At 36.1% G+C, this 16,311-nt stretch overlaps 2 protein-coding genes and 1 non-coding gene across 3 annotated transcripts; 2 read left to right on the forward strand and 1 right to left on the reverse strand.

The window, feature by feature from the left end:
- Nucleotides 1-3,803: 3,803 nt before the first annotated feature.
- Nucleotides 3,804-6,207, forward strand: LOC111909442 (uncharacterized). Its single transcript, XM_023905267.3, has 10 exons — nt 3,804-4,263; nt 4,383-4,467; nt 4,568-4,740; nt 4,819-4,901; nt 4,983-5,028; nt 5,115-5,171; nt 5,287-5,341; nt 5,434-5,534; nt 5,621-5,818; nt 5,947-6,207. Exons 1-10 carry the CDS (start codon nt 4,183-4,185, stop codon nt 6,112-6,114), a joined length of 1,047 nt encoding a protein of 348 aa, XP_023761035.1. The 5' UTR covers nt 3,804-4,182; the 3' UTR covers nt 6,115-6,207.
- Nucleotides 6,208-6,473: 266 nt separating this feature from the next.
- Nucleotides 6,474-9,197, reverse strand: LOC111909443 (THO complex subunit 4A). The gene is made up of 5 exons (XM_023905268.3): nt 8,889-9,197; nt 8,623-8,775; nt 7,805-7,873; nt 7,546-7,730; nt 6,474-6,891 (listed from the first exon to the last, which is right to left on the reverse strand). Exons 1-5 carry the CDS (start codon nt 9,063-9,065, stop codon nt 6,687-6,689), a joined length of 789 nt encoding a protein of 262 aa, XP_023761036.1. The 5' UTR covers nt 9,066-9,197; the 3' UTR covers nt 6,474-6,686.
- Nucleotides 9,198-9,269: 72 nt separating this feature from the next.
- On the forward strand, nt 9,270-9,343 carry TRNAV-AAC (transfer RNA valine (anticodon AAC)). Its single transcript has one exon. It is a non-coding gene; the product is annotated as a tRNA-Val (tRNA).
- Nucleotides 9,344-16,311: the final 6,968 nt, after the last annotated feature.

A 16,311-nucleotide genomic window follows, 5' to 3' on the forward strand; every position in this document is an offset into this window, starting at 1 on the left:
CTTTTTTATTTTATTTTTGTTATAATCCGTAATGGTTTTGTATTTAAGTGATTTGCATATTATAATTAATAAGTTGTGTTATAAATTGAAAATCTCACGACTAAACTTGATCCAGTATAATTTTATTTCGTAGAATCTTTTAAATGAAACATATACTTTGAGAAAACTCATAATAACGAGAAATGGGTTAGATTGGGCTCACATTAATTAAAGGTGGAAGTTAATAAAATCCAATTGGCTTAGGGGCTATTTGATGCCATCAATATAGCCTCTAGTTCGGTCCACAAGCATCTGAAATCCTCCAACTCAATCCAAGGGGAAAAAAACGTCTCGGTCAAGATGACCCTTTTTCCCTTTGCCGGCAGATCGATATTGCTTCCTACCTTTTATCTATTCCAGACGCTTCCTCCCACCTCTGCCAAGGGCCTCCCACGTCCACCCAACGCCGCCTCTGACCCTCTTCCATTGGTAATACTAAATACATTAGATCGAAGGTCTTTCAAAATTACGCCCTCCACCTCCATAACCGATTTTTGATATAAACCTAACTACCTACGTTTATATACAAAATTGTGTCTTCACAAATTATGCTATAATTTCCGCACTTGCTGCATTCGCTCTAGATCAATCGATTAAGGTCTTCATATGATTGGTAGTGGCTTTGCGCCGAATTTTTAATACAAAAGGGAATGAGATTTATACAAGAAAAGAATGAGTTCATTGTCATTTTTTATAATCAAGCCAATTTATATGGTTAATTTTATGTTAAAAACCTCAAGCAAGAATGTGACATTCTTTTTGATTTTGGTATGTTTTTATTTGGGTTTGAAATGACTATGTTTAATTTGGATTTTGTATGACATTTTATATTTTTTATAACTATTTAGCAACTTTATTCGTATAGTTTTTCAAACAAATATATTATATCCAACACAACAATATATAACATAAGGATAAAATAGTGATTTTATTATTCAACACAATGAGTTACAAAGATAATCAAACAACATAGTTTCAGTGAGAAGTTTAACTTAATCAACATTAACACAGTCAACAACTATCAAACTATCAAACGACCCCTTAATTAGATTTTAGCTTAAACTAGAGTAAATGATACCCATGTTTTGCAGGGGATTTGATATGAACTATTTTTGTAATTTTTTGAACATATGAACCGTTTTTGTAAAAAAAAATATGCACAAGGACATTTTCTATAAATTATGGGGATACTTTTTATAATTTATTTTCTACACATAGACCAAAGCTGCCAAAATACAAAAGTATTAAATATATGGACCGTTTCTGTGATTTTTTTTTTTGTATAAGGACATTTTCTGTAAATTATAGGGACAACTTTTGTAATTTTTTTTCACACAAGGGCCAAACTTGCTAGCATATAAAAGTGTTGTGGCCAAAATGAATATTACACATAGAAGGACCAAATATTGTAATATTCTAAAATCATGTGACACAAATCAAAAGCACTGTTCTTTTTGCAATTGAAATTAATATATATAATAATGCGTAATTTGCTTATTTTTACAATAACATATAGACAAAATTGTAAAAACGGTTTTCATGATTGTAGAAAATATGTGGTTTTATTTTAAATTTTTTGCATTTGCTCCAATGGTCTAATTTTAGATATTTTATTTGGTTTTGGTCCATTGTTGTTATCTTTTGTAGGTTTGGTACATACACAACCTGAAATGACAATATGCTCATAAATTAGTTTTCTTAATTATTCCTTTAATTAAAAATACAAAAAAATCCACCCCATCCCATCTAAGTCATCACCCCTACCCTCTCTTTCATTCTTTCTCTCCCTGTTGGACATCATCCTCCTAACACCATCACCCATTTCATGACGATCAATACCCACCCTACCTAAAACTTAAAATACCACCACTACCACCACATCTGCACTTAAAACCATAACTTCACGGATGCCAACTTCACCAGAGTACCCTTTTTCGATGGAGGACTTCGTCGGAGTACCCTTCAGTTGGATCTTCTAATCAACATGTCACTTCTTCGCTACATCTCCCAAAGTGCTTCTTTTTTGCACTTCTCACACCATTTTGCTTCCTTGTTACCCCCAAACTTCTTGTCGTTGGTGTCAGTCTTCGAAAATCTACTCTTCATGTTGGATCTTGAAGATCCTTCAAATTTCTTATTTTCTCCTTACTCAACTCTCTTCATACCCTTTTCTCTTATCCGGGTTTCAACATTCTTAGCTGGCGAGACAGTTGCCTTCAGAGTAGTTGCTAGCTTTACCATTGGTCTGAAATCCATTGATATTCCACTAGCAAACTTGTTTATCTTGGAGAGTTCAGTATGAACCAAGAAAGGAAGTAGCTTCATTTTCTCAGTAAAACTTGCAACAAACTCACTGACACTCATCTTTCCCTTCTTCATATTTTGGAATTCATTGTTGATCTCCACAAGGTCTTGCTTAAAACAATACTGCCTCTTCAGTTTCTCAATGAAGTTCTCCCATGACATCTTTCTTGTTTCTCCCTTGGGCATGGAACCAGCCAACAATTTCCACAAACTCAGTACACTAATCTTCAATTGTCTCGCAGCGAAGATTGTTTTATGCCTCTCACTGCAGTCACAACTCTCGAATACCATCTCTATTTTGGAGATCCATTCTATGACTACCACTGGTGTTGGACTTCCAGAAAGACTTGGTGGTTTAGATTCCATAAAGTCTTTATACTTACATTTATTCCTTGCATTTCCTCCATCTAGGTTGTTCTCCTTACTACTTGTGGTTCTACTTGACTAACAGTTCTGCTATAGTTTCCTTCTTTTGACTGTTCCTCATCCAGTTCAGGTTGTACAACTGGTGCAGTAGGTTCATCTCTATTTCCCCTTGGATTCGTCTAGTCTTCTCTATTTTTTTGGTCTTGCATGGCTTGTATCATTGTCTGAACTCCTGCCATAAAAATAGGTCCAGGTGCAGAGGAAATGACCAGTGCACACTCCACTATACGAGGCTCATGCTGCTGATTTCCGTTACCATCCCCAATCCGCTACGTGTTCTCACCATGACGATCTGCACACCAAAGCAGGTGTTCAGTGTAACGAGATAAAAGTTTATTATGATAGGGAATGTTTTATTTATGTTTGACGCATAATACTTCTTATCGCTATAAAAAGTTACATGCTAGTTCTAATACATTAATTATATGTTTAAAATCCTAAACACATAAAGTTTCCAAATCAAGGTCAGCAATAGACCTTATATCTAGTCAAGTAATAGCAATTTATGTAGGAAACCTAAGACATGCTATAATATAAATCATTTAGCACATAAAAACAAATTAGCTATCTTATACTAAAGTAAGATATTTCTAGTGTCGATTCAGGTATATTACCTAAAGTATAATAGACTTGCAACAGAAGAACCGTTTCAAGGTTCGGTTGGACAGGATAGAGGTAAACAAGTTGTTTCGTCTTCGGGAAAAAACCTTAAATAATCAAATGACTTGCAATATTTCAAATAAAACAAAAGCTGACTTTCAAATGTAACCAACTGATATGCAAGTATCAGCACGATGGTAAGGGATCTCGAAATGATGCTTGTAGTTAAAAGGATGATTCGGAGAAAATATAAAAATAATACGTAACAGTTATTTTGTGGTGAATGATACTTGATAGGTATTTTTGTAATTTTCTCAATTCTAAATTGCTTTCGATATGAAAATCAGCTGATTAACGTGCACTTTATGTTACTAAATCTGAATTATCTACTTTTAACTTTTAAGTGTTTAATGTGAATTTCGTGTTTTCAATGTGAATGGACATTTATGGGTGAAACTTGCAGATTGTTCTAGTGTCGTAGCATCGCATCATTACTAATTCTGGATTCCTTTGAGTATCCGTTTTAACAAAAGTCCTGATCTCTTGAAAGATACGTCACCTGGTGTCATCATCAATTTTGATTATTTGCACCGGTGTTCCCTTCCTACGCGTGTGGCGTTTCTTTGCTGCCACGCCGCATCCCACCACCGTTGCTACGCCATTGAATCATTTCCAAGGTTTTGTCGGTACTCCACCCATTGCTAACTGTTCCTCGGAGAACATCTTCAACACATCATCAAAATCAGAGTTAGGGTTACGCTTTTAACACTTTCTTCTGTTTGATTCCAAATTAAATGCTCTGTTATTAGAAGAATGGGACCATTAGCCTATACTCAAAGAAGCTCTGCTTATTTCTCTGCTCTCACCCAAGAGATCGACAAAAAGCTTCAGAGGGTTTGCCTTTGCCTTTGCCTTTTTGTTTACGTCTTTTCGTTATTGGTTTTCTTCAACTGTGTTATAAGTTGAATTGGTATGGTGATTTTGAGGTCTTGTTTCTCCTGTGTGTTCCTCAGGCACTTGCTTCACCAACTCAAAGACGCGATTTATTACAACAGCTATTTGCAGACGTAGCTTTACAAGTTGACGATCGAGCTAGAGGTAATCAGTAACCGACACCATTAATTATATGCTTATTTACTTTGGATCTCAGAAATTCACACTGTTGATCATTTTTGAACGGGATTGAAATTTGAAACAGATATAATCCTTGAGGATGCGTTACAGATTAAGGGTTCTTTATGTTTTTACGATGTTCTTGCTGACCATTTTGCGAATGAACTTGAGCGAGGGAAACCAATCATTGATTTGATCGTTCAACTATGGAGCCAGCCTTTTGCCTCTCATATATTTGCATTATTGTTCCATAAATGGGTATGTAAAGGAACACCTTACTTGTTTATTCAATTTATGTTAATATTCATTTAAATCCTCAAAAAATCTATTTTGCAGTTGTTTGAGGTTGAAGTTGATAGTCCAGATCTCCTCCTTCGCTACTCTTCAGCTCTTGTCCAAGGTGCTATGAATGTTTTCTGGTATGGGGTTTGCAATATCAGAGATTTTGTTTGATTTAATGAAGTAGGTTTTGTTGATACATGTATTATGTTTATTGGTAGGATTGACATCCAGACAAACACCACCCATTTCCAAAGTCTTTTTAGGGTAAGACACGTTGTTACTTCTTGTTTTATTTATTGTTTGTGCATATACTAATTTGAGACTTTTTCCATTTTTAAATTGATTATTAGTATCTTCTTGAGGATGTTGCATTGGTGCCCGAGAAGTTGAAGAAAATCCCTTTGCAGGTTAAGTAGCGATATCAAAATGACTCCACAATGTATATAATAAATGTTACACGATAAAAAAAGTTAAAAACATTGAAAAATTAAAACCCCTTTTTTTTATTCTTTCCTCTGTCAGGCTCAAAGAGATCTGTTTCTTCTTCTTTCAAGATTTATATTCCTTTATAATCTAGGTAGGTATATACCTTAAAACCGCTAGTAAATCTCTCCCTTTTACCACTTTAGATACTAGTTATAATCTCAAAAAAAAAAACGCTTGTTACAGATGAAAAGCTTGAATCCTTATTTCACCACTTCCCGGAGTTCCCAAATGCTTTCTTGATAGGAGGGCCCGCGGATGTTTTTGTTATCGAACTAACTAATCAGGTGAGAGCTACAATGCAATAATAAAAAAAATCCGGTCTAATTCAGATATTTTTAATTTTTATGTAACATTATCCATATTTGTGAAGCTTCAAAAATTAAAAGTGGAGCCAGTGTTGTTACATTACCTTTCACGCATTAAAGTTCTTCAAGGTTTGGAGCTTCGAATGACGACAAGTACCAGACTTAAAACATGCTTGTACAGCTTCACGTCTCCTGGTGGGCCCATGTATCCAACACGAGCCGTTCGTCATGCAGCCTGGGATGCTCTTGATTTTCTTTTTCCGGTGAGTAATTCTTTTTTTTTTTTATATATAATTTTATCATCCGATGATAAAAATATATGATTGAATAATAAATGGGTTTTTTTTTTTTTTTTTTTTTTTTTTTTTTTTTTTTTTTAAATGTTAATAAGGTTGGGCAATATCCTCGACATGTTATAAGTTTGTTTTTCCGGCTGTTATATCCATGGTACTGGCCATCCTCTTGTTGGAATTTTGTGTTGGCATGCATACACGCCATATTGTATTCGATTGAGAGGCTCATTTTCCCAACGCATAAGTTGAGGGAGCCCCACATGTAGCTGTTGTGGAATTATGTTTGTTGTATTACGGTTGATTGTAATTGAAACTATATTTTGTATACCCTTTTTTCAAGTTACATTGGCTTGTGAATCTCTTTAAATTGTTGTAGTTGATAGATACACAAAAGTCTCAACCCAACCATGTCCACCAAGTAAAAAACTGAGCAGCTACAACCTGTTTGTCCACATTGGCAACATGTTAACTAAAGTTACAACCATGTTATTGAATGAAACACAGAGAAAACTACCTTGAATTCCTCATACATCTTCCAAGAAGTAGTTATTTCTGGCAATTGATGTAGACTTTGATGCTTTTCCATGTCTTGAAGGATGCACAGATAAAAAGAAGATGATAGACATACCACAAACTGAGTATCATAATAATCAATACAATACAATGGTCTAACATCTATAGTAATAACGATAAAGCTCCATAAAAAGAAACTAAGTTTCTACAATCCTCCCACCCTACCACCAGTTTTAGCCTAGAGAGTTGGGTATGTGTTCAGTTGACAAAAAACAAAATACAAACAAGGTTTTGGTGCACAACTGTCAACTGATGATTGATGATCTCAGTTGGTTTGCATTGATTCCTGATGGTACTTCTCCAAATCAGCATCAAGATCATCTGCAGATATCTTCTCTCCACCACCACCACCACCACCACCACGCCCTCCTCCTCCTCCTCTTCCACGTCCACCACGGCCCCTTCCAAATCCTCCACCACCACCACCACCACCTGATCTTCCACCAAATCCACCAACTCTTCCTTGTCCGCTGTTCATAACATGCACCACAACAAAACTAGTAAGACATCCAATATTCATCTAAATGCTCTCTTATTATGTAAACATTCTCAACATGCATACTACAAATGCACTTCATTTCCTATTAAATTGGGTGAGATTACACATTCAGCTTTACCTAAAAAGGACAAGATTTGAAGACCTATATACCATTTTTGTAATTTGTCTAAACTTTTGACAGTTAATACATGTTATGAGGAAGTTAAACACTAATTAGTAATTACCTTACAATACAATACAACAACATTGTTTATTTGTATCTTTGAGGAATAAACTAGCTACCAATATCCAAATTATAACTAAATAAAACATAAGAATTTAGCTAAAGCTATGCCTCAATAAGTCTAACAATATTTACCCTTTAAAACATTGGACATCCCAAATACATGCAGTGAAATTCTTGTTAAGAATAATACTTATGCAAATGAACAAAAAAAGGTGATTATCAATGCATTTAACCCAAACGAGATACCATGAAGTCAAACCTACCAAGAACCTATTTTACTATTTACTAGATGACATTTATGTAACCTACAAGCTATCACCAAACCATTTAATGTCATTCGATATTCAAGTTTCGCAACTTAATGCAACCAAAGATTCAAATTACAAGAAAAAACCATACCTTCTTGGAAAACCATTCATGTTTCCAAAAGAGTTGTTTGGCAATGGTAGACCAGCAACAGGAGCTACAATGTTTAATCCCACAATCTCTATCTTCATTGGCTTCCCATCAAGCTGGACATTGTTATACCTTTTGACAGCTGCTAATGCATCTTGCCTTCTTGAATACACAATCTCAGCCGTCCCCTGAGAGAAAATTTAGTTACAACAGAATCACAAACATGAAACTTTACAAAAGGTACTAAAACCTTGAAAATTACCTTTGATCTCCCACTTCTATCATAATGTATAGAATACTTTTTCAGGTCACCAACTTCTGCAAAAAGCTCCTGCACATATTGAAGTGGTTTCAACCATGTAAGATTTTTACCCAAGAACTTCTATGATTTTCCAGTAAACAAAATAGAAAGTATAGTGTGCACAAAATACAGTTTCATCCACAATTCGACCAAAACAGTCTTCAGATACATCAACTACACTTCACACTTTTCTTGTTACTTTTAGGGTTTGCCTAACTACAGTACTACACGCAACCATTAATCTCTACTATAACTTAGGGGGTGTTTGGATAGGAAAAAAAGAGCTGCTTATTGCTTATTCCCACAATAAGCTAATTTAAGTGTTTGGATAAAATCCAGCTTATTAGGCTAAATAAGCTAATTTTAATAAGCATTCCTCCTCATGCTTATTGCTTATTGCTTATTCCCACCACAAATAAGCTATAAGCAATAAGCTAAAAATCTAATCCAAACACCCCCTTAGATTGGCTATGCACCATTTAATTTTTTCTCTTGCACATGAGTAAAAGAATCTGGAAACAGATTTATACATCTTCAAAGAATCTTTATGATGTATTGTAATTTATACTAACTTTGCCTTCTACCAAGTACCAAACTTAGAAGTACAAAGATTTCAATTTCGCGTTTATTAGATCATCAATAGACAAGAAACAAACAAATCAGTTTGATTTTTTGAAATATTCAAGTCTGATTTTTTTTGGTTAATCCAAACATGGGAGTACGGTACCCAGATCTAGCCAAAGTTAGCTATCAGAAGTAAAAAAGAAAGTAGCAATCACCTTAATATCGTCATTCGAGACACCGTAATCAAGGTTTGATATGTAAAGCTTCGTCCCAGTTTCAATCGCAGATGGACGGCCGCCAGGTCCAACGTTCCCCATGACCTGATCCGGAACACCGAACATATCATGCCTCCAAGCCGCATCTGGTGCCTAAATCAGACACGGAAACCCTTTACAAACATACTTTAATCATCACCTACATCTACATACCAACCTAATAAACACGACAAGCATCAAATCTACCCGATCTAAAACTAATCAACCTTAGGTCCGCCGTAAGGAGTCGCTCGGTTAGCTCCGCGATTATTGAAGCGACGTGCAGGTCCAGGTCCAGCTCCTCGACCCCGACCACGACCACGACCACCGCCATCGCCGCCGGCGGATTTCTTATTGTTCTTGATGAGATCGTCAAGCGACATATCTAAAGCAGCACCGGCCATTACTCCAAATACACCGTCGATTAGCGAAAAGAAGACGAGTTTAGAGTGAATTCGTGGCTGTAGCTGAGATGAATAAATTAGGGTTTGGAATCGAGAGGGAAATTTTCAGGATTCGGGTTGAATGATTCGCACCAGACCGCAGATATTTAAACCTGGATATTTATTGATTGTTGATAAACCATTTTAAATATATAAAGATCAATTGGTTTCGTGGTGTAGTTGGTTATCACGTCAGTCTAACACACTGAAGGTCTCCGGTTCGAACCCGGGCGAAGCCATTTTAAATTCACTTTTTATTATCCAGAATCATTGCTCTTTTTGTATTTCCCCTCACCTTCAAATACAAATACTTTCTTGTAAAATATTTAAAATTTACTGGACTTTTTTTTTTCCCTAAGGAACTAAAACGAAAACAAAATAAATCGCATACACATAAATTTATGAACTCTATTTGTTCTAAGAAAATGTAATGAAAACACATTTAAAGTTTTCTGAAGTTTGTTTTGTTACAAGAAAAGATAATGAAAACAAATTTAAAATTGCATACGAACAAAATTTAACATTTTGCTTTTTAAATATCCTGAATCTGTTTTCATTGTATTTCTCGCCATCTAATTCGTACCTGCAATTTGGCAAGGTCATATTTGTTTTTATCTTTTATCTTTATCTTTACTATATTATTAAACATATTGTCAATTTCTTAAAAATTAAAATGTACATCTATTATAACATTGTGTACAAATCTATTAAACATAATGAAAACTACCATCTCCCTATCTCTAAACGTCCATATGTATGGAAAACCCTAATATCATCTACATACTATCATTTCTCCCAAATCTCTTTTGTCTCTCTACTTGCTCTCTTGAATCTTCAGCGGGCCTTCGTTACCACGACCCTCATGACGTCGTCGCTACAACCCATAAGTATCTCACCGGTCACCTTGTTCTTCCCTCTCAACTAGGTGATCGACCCCTTGTAAGTCCCACCTTTTTTGCCACCGCCCTTCACCACCTCCTAGAAGTCCACCTTTTCTGCCACCACCCCTTCTGTCGCACCGCTTCTGTCGAGCCGATAAACCCTAACCCTATCCCGTCGTCCCCATCAACACCAATGTCACATACCCCTAACCCCTAACCTTAAGTTGTGATGAACCACACAACAAGAAAACGAAATTTTGGTATCTCAACTCTCGGGTGCTTCTTCTTTATTTTTCCATTAGTCACAATTGCGAATTCTTTGTTTTTTTCCTGTTGTTCCAATTAGGGTTTTATTTTTCTGATTTGGTACCGTCACGAGATTTAGTTGCAAGAAAATATGTCTCTTAAATATCTTTCCAATGCTGACTTCGCTGCATGTGCCTTTATTATCTATGTGTTATTGATTGTTGATCTTCTCCAAACTCCAATCAAGTAAATCGATAATTACTTCACCTTTCTTGAATCTTGATTTTTTTTCGCTAATCATCTGGCGTTTATAAAATCATATGTCTAACTGTTGATATATTCAATTGATTTGAAGTTAAGGTCGGTTGGGGGTGCACCCACTTCTCTTGTTGTCATTCTTTGTTCTCATTCTCCTACAATCTTCAATTCTAGTTATCTTAAATTTTAACAGGAAGAGGTTAAAGTTCTTGATCATTCCATTTACTGCTAACTATATTATGTTTTGTCTTCTTATTATTGTATGACTAATTCGTGGAAGTATGACTAATTATGTTTTGTGGTTAGTTTCATAGCTTTCATCTGCTAAAATTCTATTTCTATCAAGTTAATGTTTTTCTGTTTTGTTGTAATTTCAATTATTTTCACTATTTATACCTTATGTAAGTGAATTGTGATTGCATGAGTTCACATTTTTTAATATTGGAAATTAATTTTTAGCAACCTCTGCCCTTCATTTTGTCATACCAATTTGGCCTATTAGGTCCGTTGGTTGTATTTTATTTGTCTAAATTGCCCAATTTACCCTCCATTTTGTTGTTGAAGTGACATATTTGCCCTTTATTGGCCTATTAGGTTGGAAGCAAAAGAAAAGTATGTGGATAGTTTTAATCTAGATTTTACTGGTATGTGGCACGTATAACATTGCTATTTCTTTCGGTTTGTGTTATAATTATCACGGGATTAATTAAAGTGATTATCTTTCTTTCAGTTTGGAAGTTAAAAGAAAAAAAGAATGCTTATCATGTATCGAAAAGATTTCAGGGGTTGCAGGCTTCCATAAGTTGACCATCTTTCTTTTTCACAATCACTAATGATCCAAAATCACATTCAGTTGGGTATTAAATCATATTGGTCTGATATGGAGTTTTTTTTTGTAATATTTAACATAGAATTTTGGAGAAAATGGTGAATAGAATGAGAGTTTCCATCTAGATTTGTCTCACTCATATACACATTATTTTATAACAGATCTTGATGTATTTGTATGTATGCGTGTGTATTTGTATGTGTTAGTGTGTTTGTGTGTCCTCTTAACATCCTTTGTAAGACCAGGCGATAATTTTGAACTTATTATAGCAATTAATTTCATTGTTTTGTCTATTTAAAAGAAATGGAAGTAGGATGCCAAAATTGTTAAATTAACATAAGCACAATGCTATTTCATGTTGTGTGTGACAACCCGAAATTTTCATTTGTATAATTTCAACAGTCAAACGCTTCAAATATTAGTCAAAAACATTCTAGTACATTTTTGGCCGGATTTAAGTTTGTTTGGTGTTTTATTTTATTTTTCGTCAAACGATTAAATAAAAGGAAGTGTCGTTATTAGTGAGGTGTAACAAGCAAAACAATCCAACACCTTAGCTAGGTGTTTACGGCCAAACAATAGGAGTTTGGGCCGTAAACACCATTTTCCCAAGACTCAAGCATATAACATGAGTTTACACTTCTTGTCCTCATTTTTTCCACTTCCCACTCAAGAACACCAAGTTTTTCTCTCAAGTATCATAAGTTCATTCTTCCAAATCCGCCAAAAATGTAAGTTTTCCTTCCTAGATTCTTTCCTACAACACTTAATCTAGTGTTTATACATCATTTCATCCATGGATTTTCAATTTTTACATAGATCTTCAAGTGATCTTCAAAACACCAAGAACACACTAGTGTTATTGGGTCCTAAACACTCTTACAAGCTTCATATAAGTAAGTATACTCCTCCTAGCTAGTTGTTTGCTTAGTATACTTGTTAATCCATGGACTAAACACCAAAAAACCCCCAAGAACATGAGTTTACGGTTTGGGGATCTCCCAAAACCGTAAACACCCCCAAAGGGTGTTTTGATGCCCCTAACACCTTCTAATGCTTGGACAAGAGGCTAGAACCTTGCATGCATGAACTAGAAACACCAAAACACGAAATGGTTGGAGTAACCATGATTTTACGGTCGTAAACTCATGGGTTTACGACCATAAATTCTCAAAGGTGGTCCAAGGACCGTAAACTCCAAAAAGTGTGCCAATTCGAGCCTTAACCACTTCCTAAGCCTTTGATTCAACCCTAGGACACTTTTTTGTGAAGCATGAGACCTTGAAGCACACAAATACACCATTCCCATGATTTTACGGCCGTAAACTCATGGGGGAAATGGTCCAGAAACCGTAAACTCCCTTAAGGGCTACCATTTGAGGAGTAAACTCCAAAGTGAGGCCATACTCTCCTTAGATACAACCCCTAACACTCCTAGCACTTGAAACAAAGGGTTTTCATGCATTAGAGTGTCTTTACTTACTAAATTAGTGATTAAATAACTAACTAGATACATTTATGTATCACTACATGTTACATAGGATCCGTGTGTGTGTTCAAGTCCTCACTTGACACCTAGCATCCTACCCGACACTTCCATCAAATCCACTCAGTGCAGGTGAGTTCATACCCCTTAATTGACCTTTTAAATGTTTTTAAATGCTTTTATGGGGGGGGGGGGGAATACAAGTTGAATCCAAAAAGTTATAGTATCAATCACATGTGATTTATAACTTGCAACCAAAAAGGATTTTCTATACTTTTAACTGCTTTGCAAACAAAACTGCTTTAAATGTTTATCAAACTCATTTTTCATGCTAAATTGTTATAAAACTATTTCCAAACTCTTTTAAACTTCTTTTGTTCCCAAACCATATCTACACTAATATATTTATATAAGTAAGACTTGAAGGACTTAGGACTGATAGCTCACCTTACTTCCTGTTCTTGTTTGATTGTGGACTTAGGGTATATTGTTATCTTTCCGACTGTCGTTGAATTCTTAGTTATGTATATTATATATATTTGTGTTGGATATAAAAGTCTTCACTTTAGTTCAATACCTTTGTGTATCAAAGGCACGCAACTGTGACATCCCCAAAATCTCGGCTAGAAAAGACCGATTTCATTTATGCTTTTTAAATAATTTTAGAGTAAATCATTTTGATTTAAAAGAGTTGCGGAATTTGTTCCCAAAACAAAACATGATAAAATAATATTTATCAAAGCATTTCATCAAGAGATGCATTTTCATTATATAATCAAAACTCAGGATGTCATGTTCCGATACAGACCATAAAGCATAAACGATAACATTACAAGTCATTCAACAAATATATACATATACAGACTTGTAAACAAAACAACTCGATGATTCATCCATCTTACGCCCTTGCGCCACTTCCTGTAATACAAATAAAACTGAGTGGGTCAGGCTTGGGAGCCTGGTGAGCATATAGGGTTTTCAACCCACAATAAATAAATTATATTTAATTTCACCAACCAATCACTATCCCGATTACCCATTCCCGTTATCCTCACTTTACGTCCCTAAAAACAACATCTATCTCAAGGGACCTAATCTAGGATTTTCATTGGGACGGACATTACTGCTAAGGGGTTTCCTCAATAATAGATATCCTAAAGGCAACCATGAGGGGGATAGAGTACACCGGTGAACACATCGTTCACAACACCTATAGGTTATGAACCTGCTAGCATTCCACAGGACTGTCTAGAAAGAGTCAGTGGTCGTTATCCATACTCCGCTGAATAACTAGATCAACAACAACAACAACATCGAGGCCTCTCATCTGTTTATTACACACCAACTATCTACCCATGTTCTACCCAACATATTAGTAGATAAAAATATATATTTTTATACATAGTTTAAAACTTGTATATCATTTTCATTCAATACATATTCCACATAACAGATGAGGCACACCCACATAACACGTATTTCATAGAAAATAAATCAGATCTATGAGATAGAAGAGAATGAATATACATTCACACATATAACAACAAAATTATACACATAACACGTATTTCGTAAAAAGTACTTCATAATTATGCGCTAGAAGAAAGTAACTACACACTCACGCATATAAACAACAATATACTTAATACACTCAAACCATACTTGTATTATTATCGTGTTTATGAAAGGTAGTATACACTCACTTGATCAGAAGATGATCAGACAGCACTACGGCTTGTAGAAGTACTATCTCTCCGCAGATCTGGAAGATCTTCACAAAAATCAAACTTCTCGCGGGCAGAGCTTCGGCTCAGGAATCAAGCTCTTTGGGATTCTCGAGGCTTCGGATCTTGCTTCGGGACTCGGGAATGATACCGGGGCTTCGGGGTACTTCTGGCACACAAATCGATGCAAAACAGGAGAGAGAAGAGAGAAAAAGAGCAATTGAGTCGGCTGCCCTCGCATCCTATTTATAGGAGGCTGGAGCCTCGGAGTACGCGGGGCGTACTGGTCCATAATCGTCATTGCTTACGTATCCGAAGTCACTTGAGTGCGAGGTGCGTCATGCTTCGCGGTAAGCGGGGCGTACAGCAGTATGCGGGGCGTACAGCAGTACGTTGGGCGTACTTCGAAGGAGTCCGATGACTCCTCTTCGGATAATACCAAGATTTAGAATTAAATTTAAATATTAAATATTTAATAAACTTCGGAAATTCATATCTTCTTCATACGAACTCCGTTTTCGACGTTCTTTATATCCACGCGTAGGTGAGACTACGCTCTACAACTTTCGTTTAGACTTCTTCGGCTAATTTTGACTTTATTTTTATTATTTATTTTTAGTAGGCCGGGACAGAAAAACTTCGTTATAAATTCATAACTTCTTCGTTTGACGTCCGTTCTCGCCTAACTTTTCATCGCTTCGATACCAACAACAAGATCTTCGATTATATCAACATTATATCAACAAACAAATGCGGATAGCGACCCATCATGTCACTCTCCATCTCCCAGGTGAGATTCGGCCCATTCGTATGTTTCCATCAGACAAGCACTAACTCGACCATCTTGCGTCGCAACTTCTTAGTCTTTCGGTCAATAATTGTCTCTGGTTCTTCAATCAACCTTTTGTTCTCATCGATTCTCAACTCCGAAAGTGGAATCATGACGGGAACTTCTCCCGTGAACTTCCTCAAATAACACACATGAAAAGTGTTATGAATTCCATTCAGTTCTTCTGGTAGTTCGAGCTTGTAAGCTTGGTTCCCAATCCTCTGAAGAACTTTAAACGGTCCAATAAACCTTGGACTTAACTTTCCCCTTTTACCAAATCTTATAAGTCCCTTCCACGACGAGACTTTAAGCAAAACCAAATCTCCAATTTCAAAAGTCATCGGTCTTCGCTTTTTGTCAGCATCGCTCTTTTGACGATCCTGAGCTGCTAACATTCTTTTGACGAGCCTTAAGCCAACAAGACGGCGTACGACACTTCTGTCCATACATAGCTTGGTAAGGTGCCATCTTAATGCTCGAGTGGAAACTATTATTGTAGGAAAATTCTACCAAAGGTAAATGTTCATCCCAGTTACCTAGGAATTCCAGAGTACATGCTCTCAGCATATCTTCAAGCATTTGTATCGTTCGTTCGCTCTGACCATCAGTCTACGGATGGTAAGCTGTACTTAAACACAACTTGGTACTCAAAATCGCGAGGTGAAACGGCTATCACGATCCGATACAATCGTTAACGGAACACCGTGAAGCCTCACAATTTCCTTCACGTATGAATTCGCAAGCTTTTCCATAGACCATTTCTCCTTGGCTGCTATGAAATGCGCACTCTTAGTGAATCGATCAACGACCACCCAAATCATGTCGTGACCATTCTTTGTTCTGGGCATTTTAGTGACAAAATCCATAGCAATGTCTTCCCACTTACCCATAGGCACAGGCAATGGTTCTAGACTCCCGTACGGTTTCTGATGTTGTGTCTTTACTCTCGCACAA

The sequence above is a fragment of the Lactuca sativa genome, chromosome 8, assembly GCF_002870075.4.
Source record: "Lactuca sativa cultivar Salinas chromosome 8, Lsat_Salinas_v11, whole genome shotgun sequence".
Classification (NCBI taxonomy): domain Eukaryota; kingdom Viridiplantae; phylum Streptophyta; class Magnoliopsida; order Asterales; family Asteraceae; genus Lactuca; species Lactuca sativa.

What these genes read in the sequence shown, in the direction of transcription:
- LOC111909442 (XM_023905267.3), top strand. Translation starts at nt 4,183, where the DNA reads ATGGGACCATTAGCCTATACTCAAAGAAGCTCTGCTTATTTCTCTGCT. An exon ending in TATATTCCTTTATAATCTAG is followed by an intron (nt 5,342 to 5,433) that starts GTAGGTATATAC and finishes CGCTTGTTACAG; the next exon opens with ATGAAAAGCTTGAATCCTTA. An exon ending in CTCTTGATTTTCTTTTTCCG is followed by an intron (nt 5,819 to 5,946) that starts GTGAGTAATTCT and finishes AATGTTAATAAG; the next exon opens with GTTGGGCAATATCCTCGACA.
- LOC111909443 (XM_023905268.3), bottom strand. Translation starts at nt 9,065, where the DNA reads ATGGCCGGTGCTGCTTTAGATATGTCGCTTGACGATCTCATCAAGAAC. An exon ending in CTCCTTACGGCGGACCTAAG is followed by an intron (nt 8,776 to 8,888) that starts GTTGATTAGTTT and finishes TGTCTGATTTAG; the next exon opens with GCACCAGATGCGGCTTGGAG. An exon ending in ATGAATGGTTTTCCAAGAAG is followed by an intron (nt 6,892 to 7,545) that starts GTATGGTTTTTT and finishes TGTTATGAACAG; the next exon opens with CGGACAAGGAAGAGTTGGTG.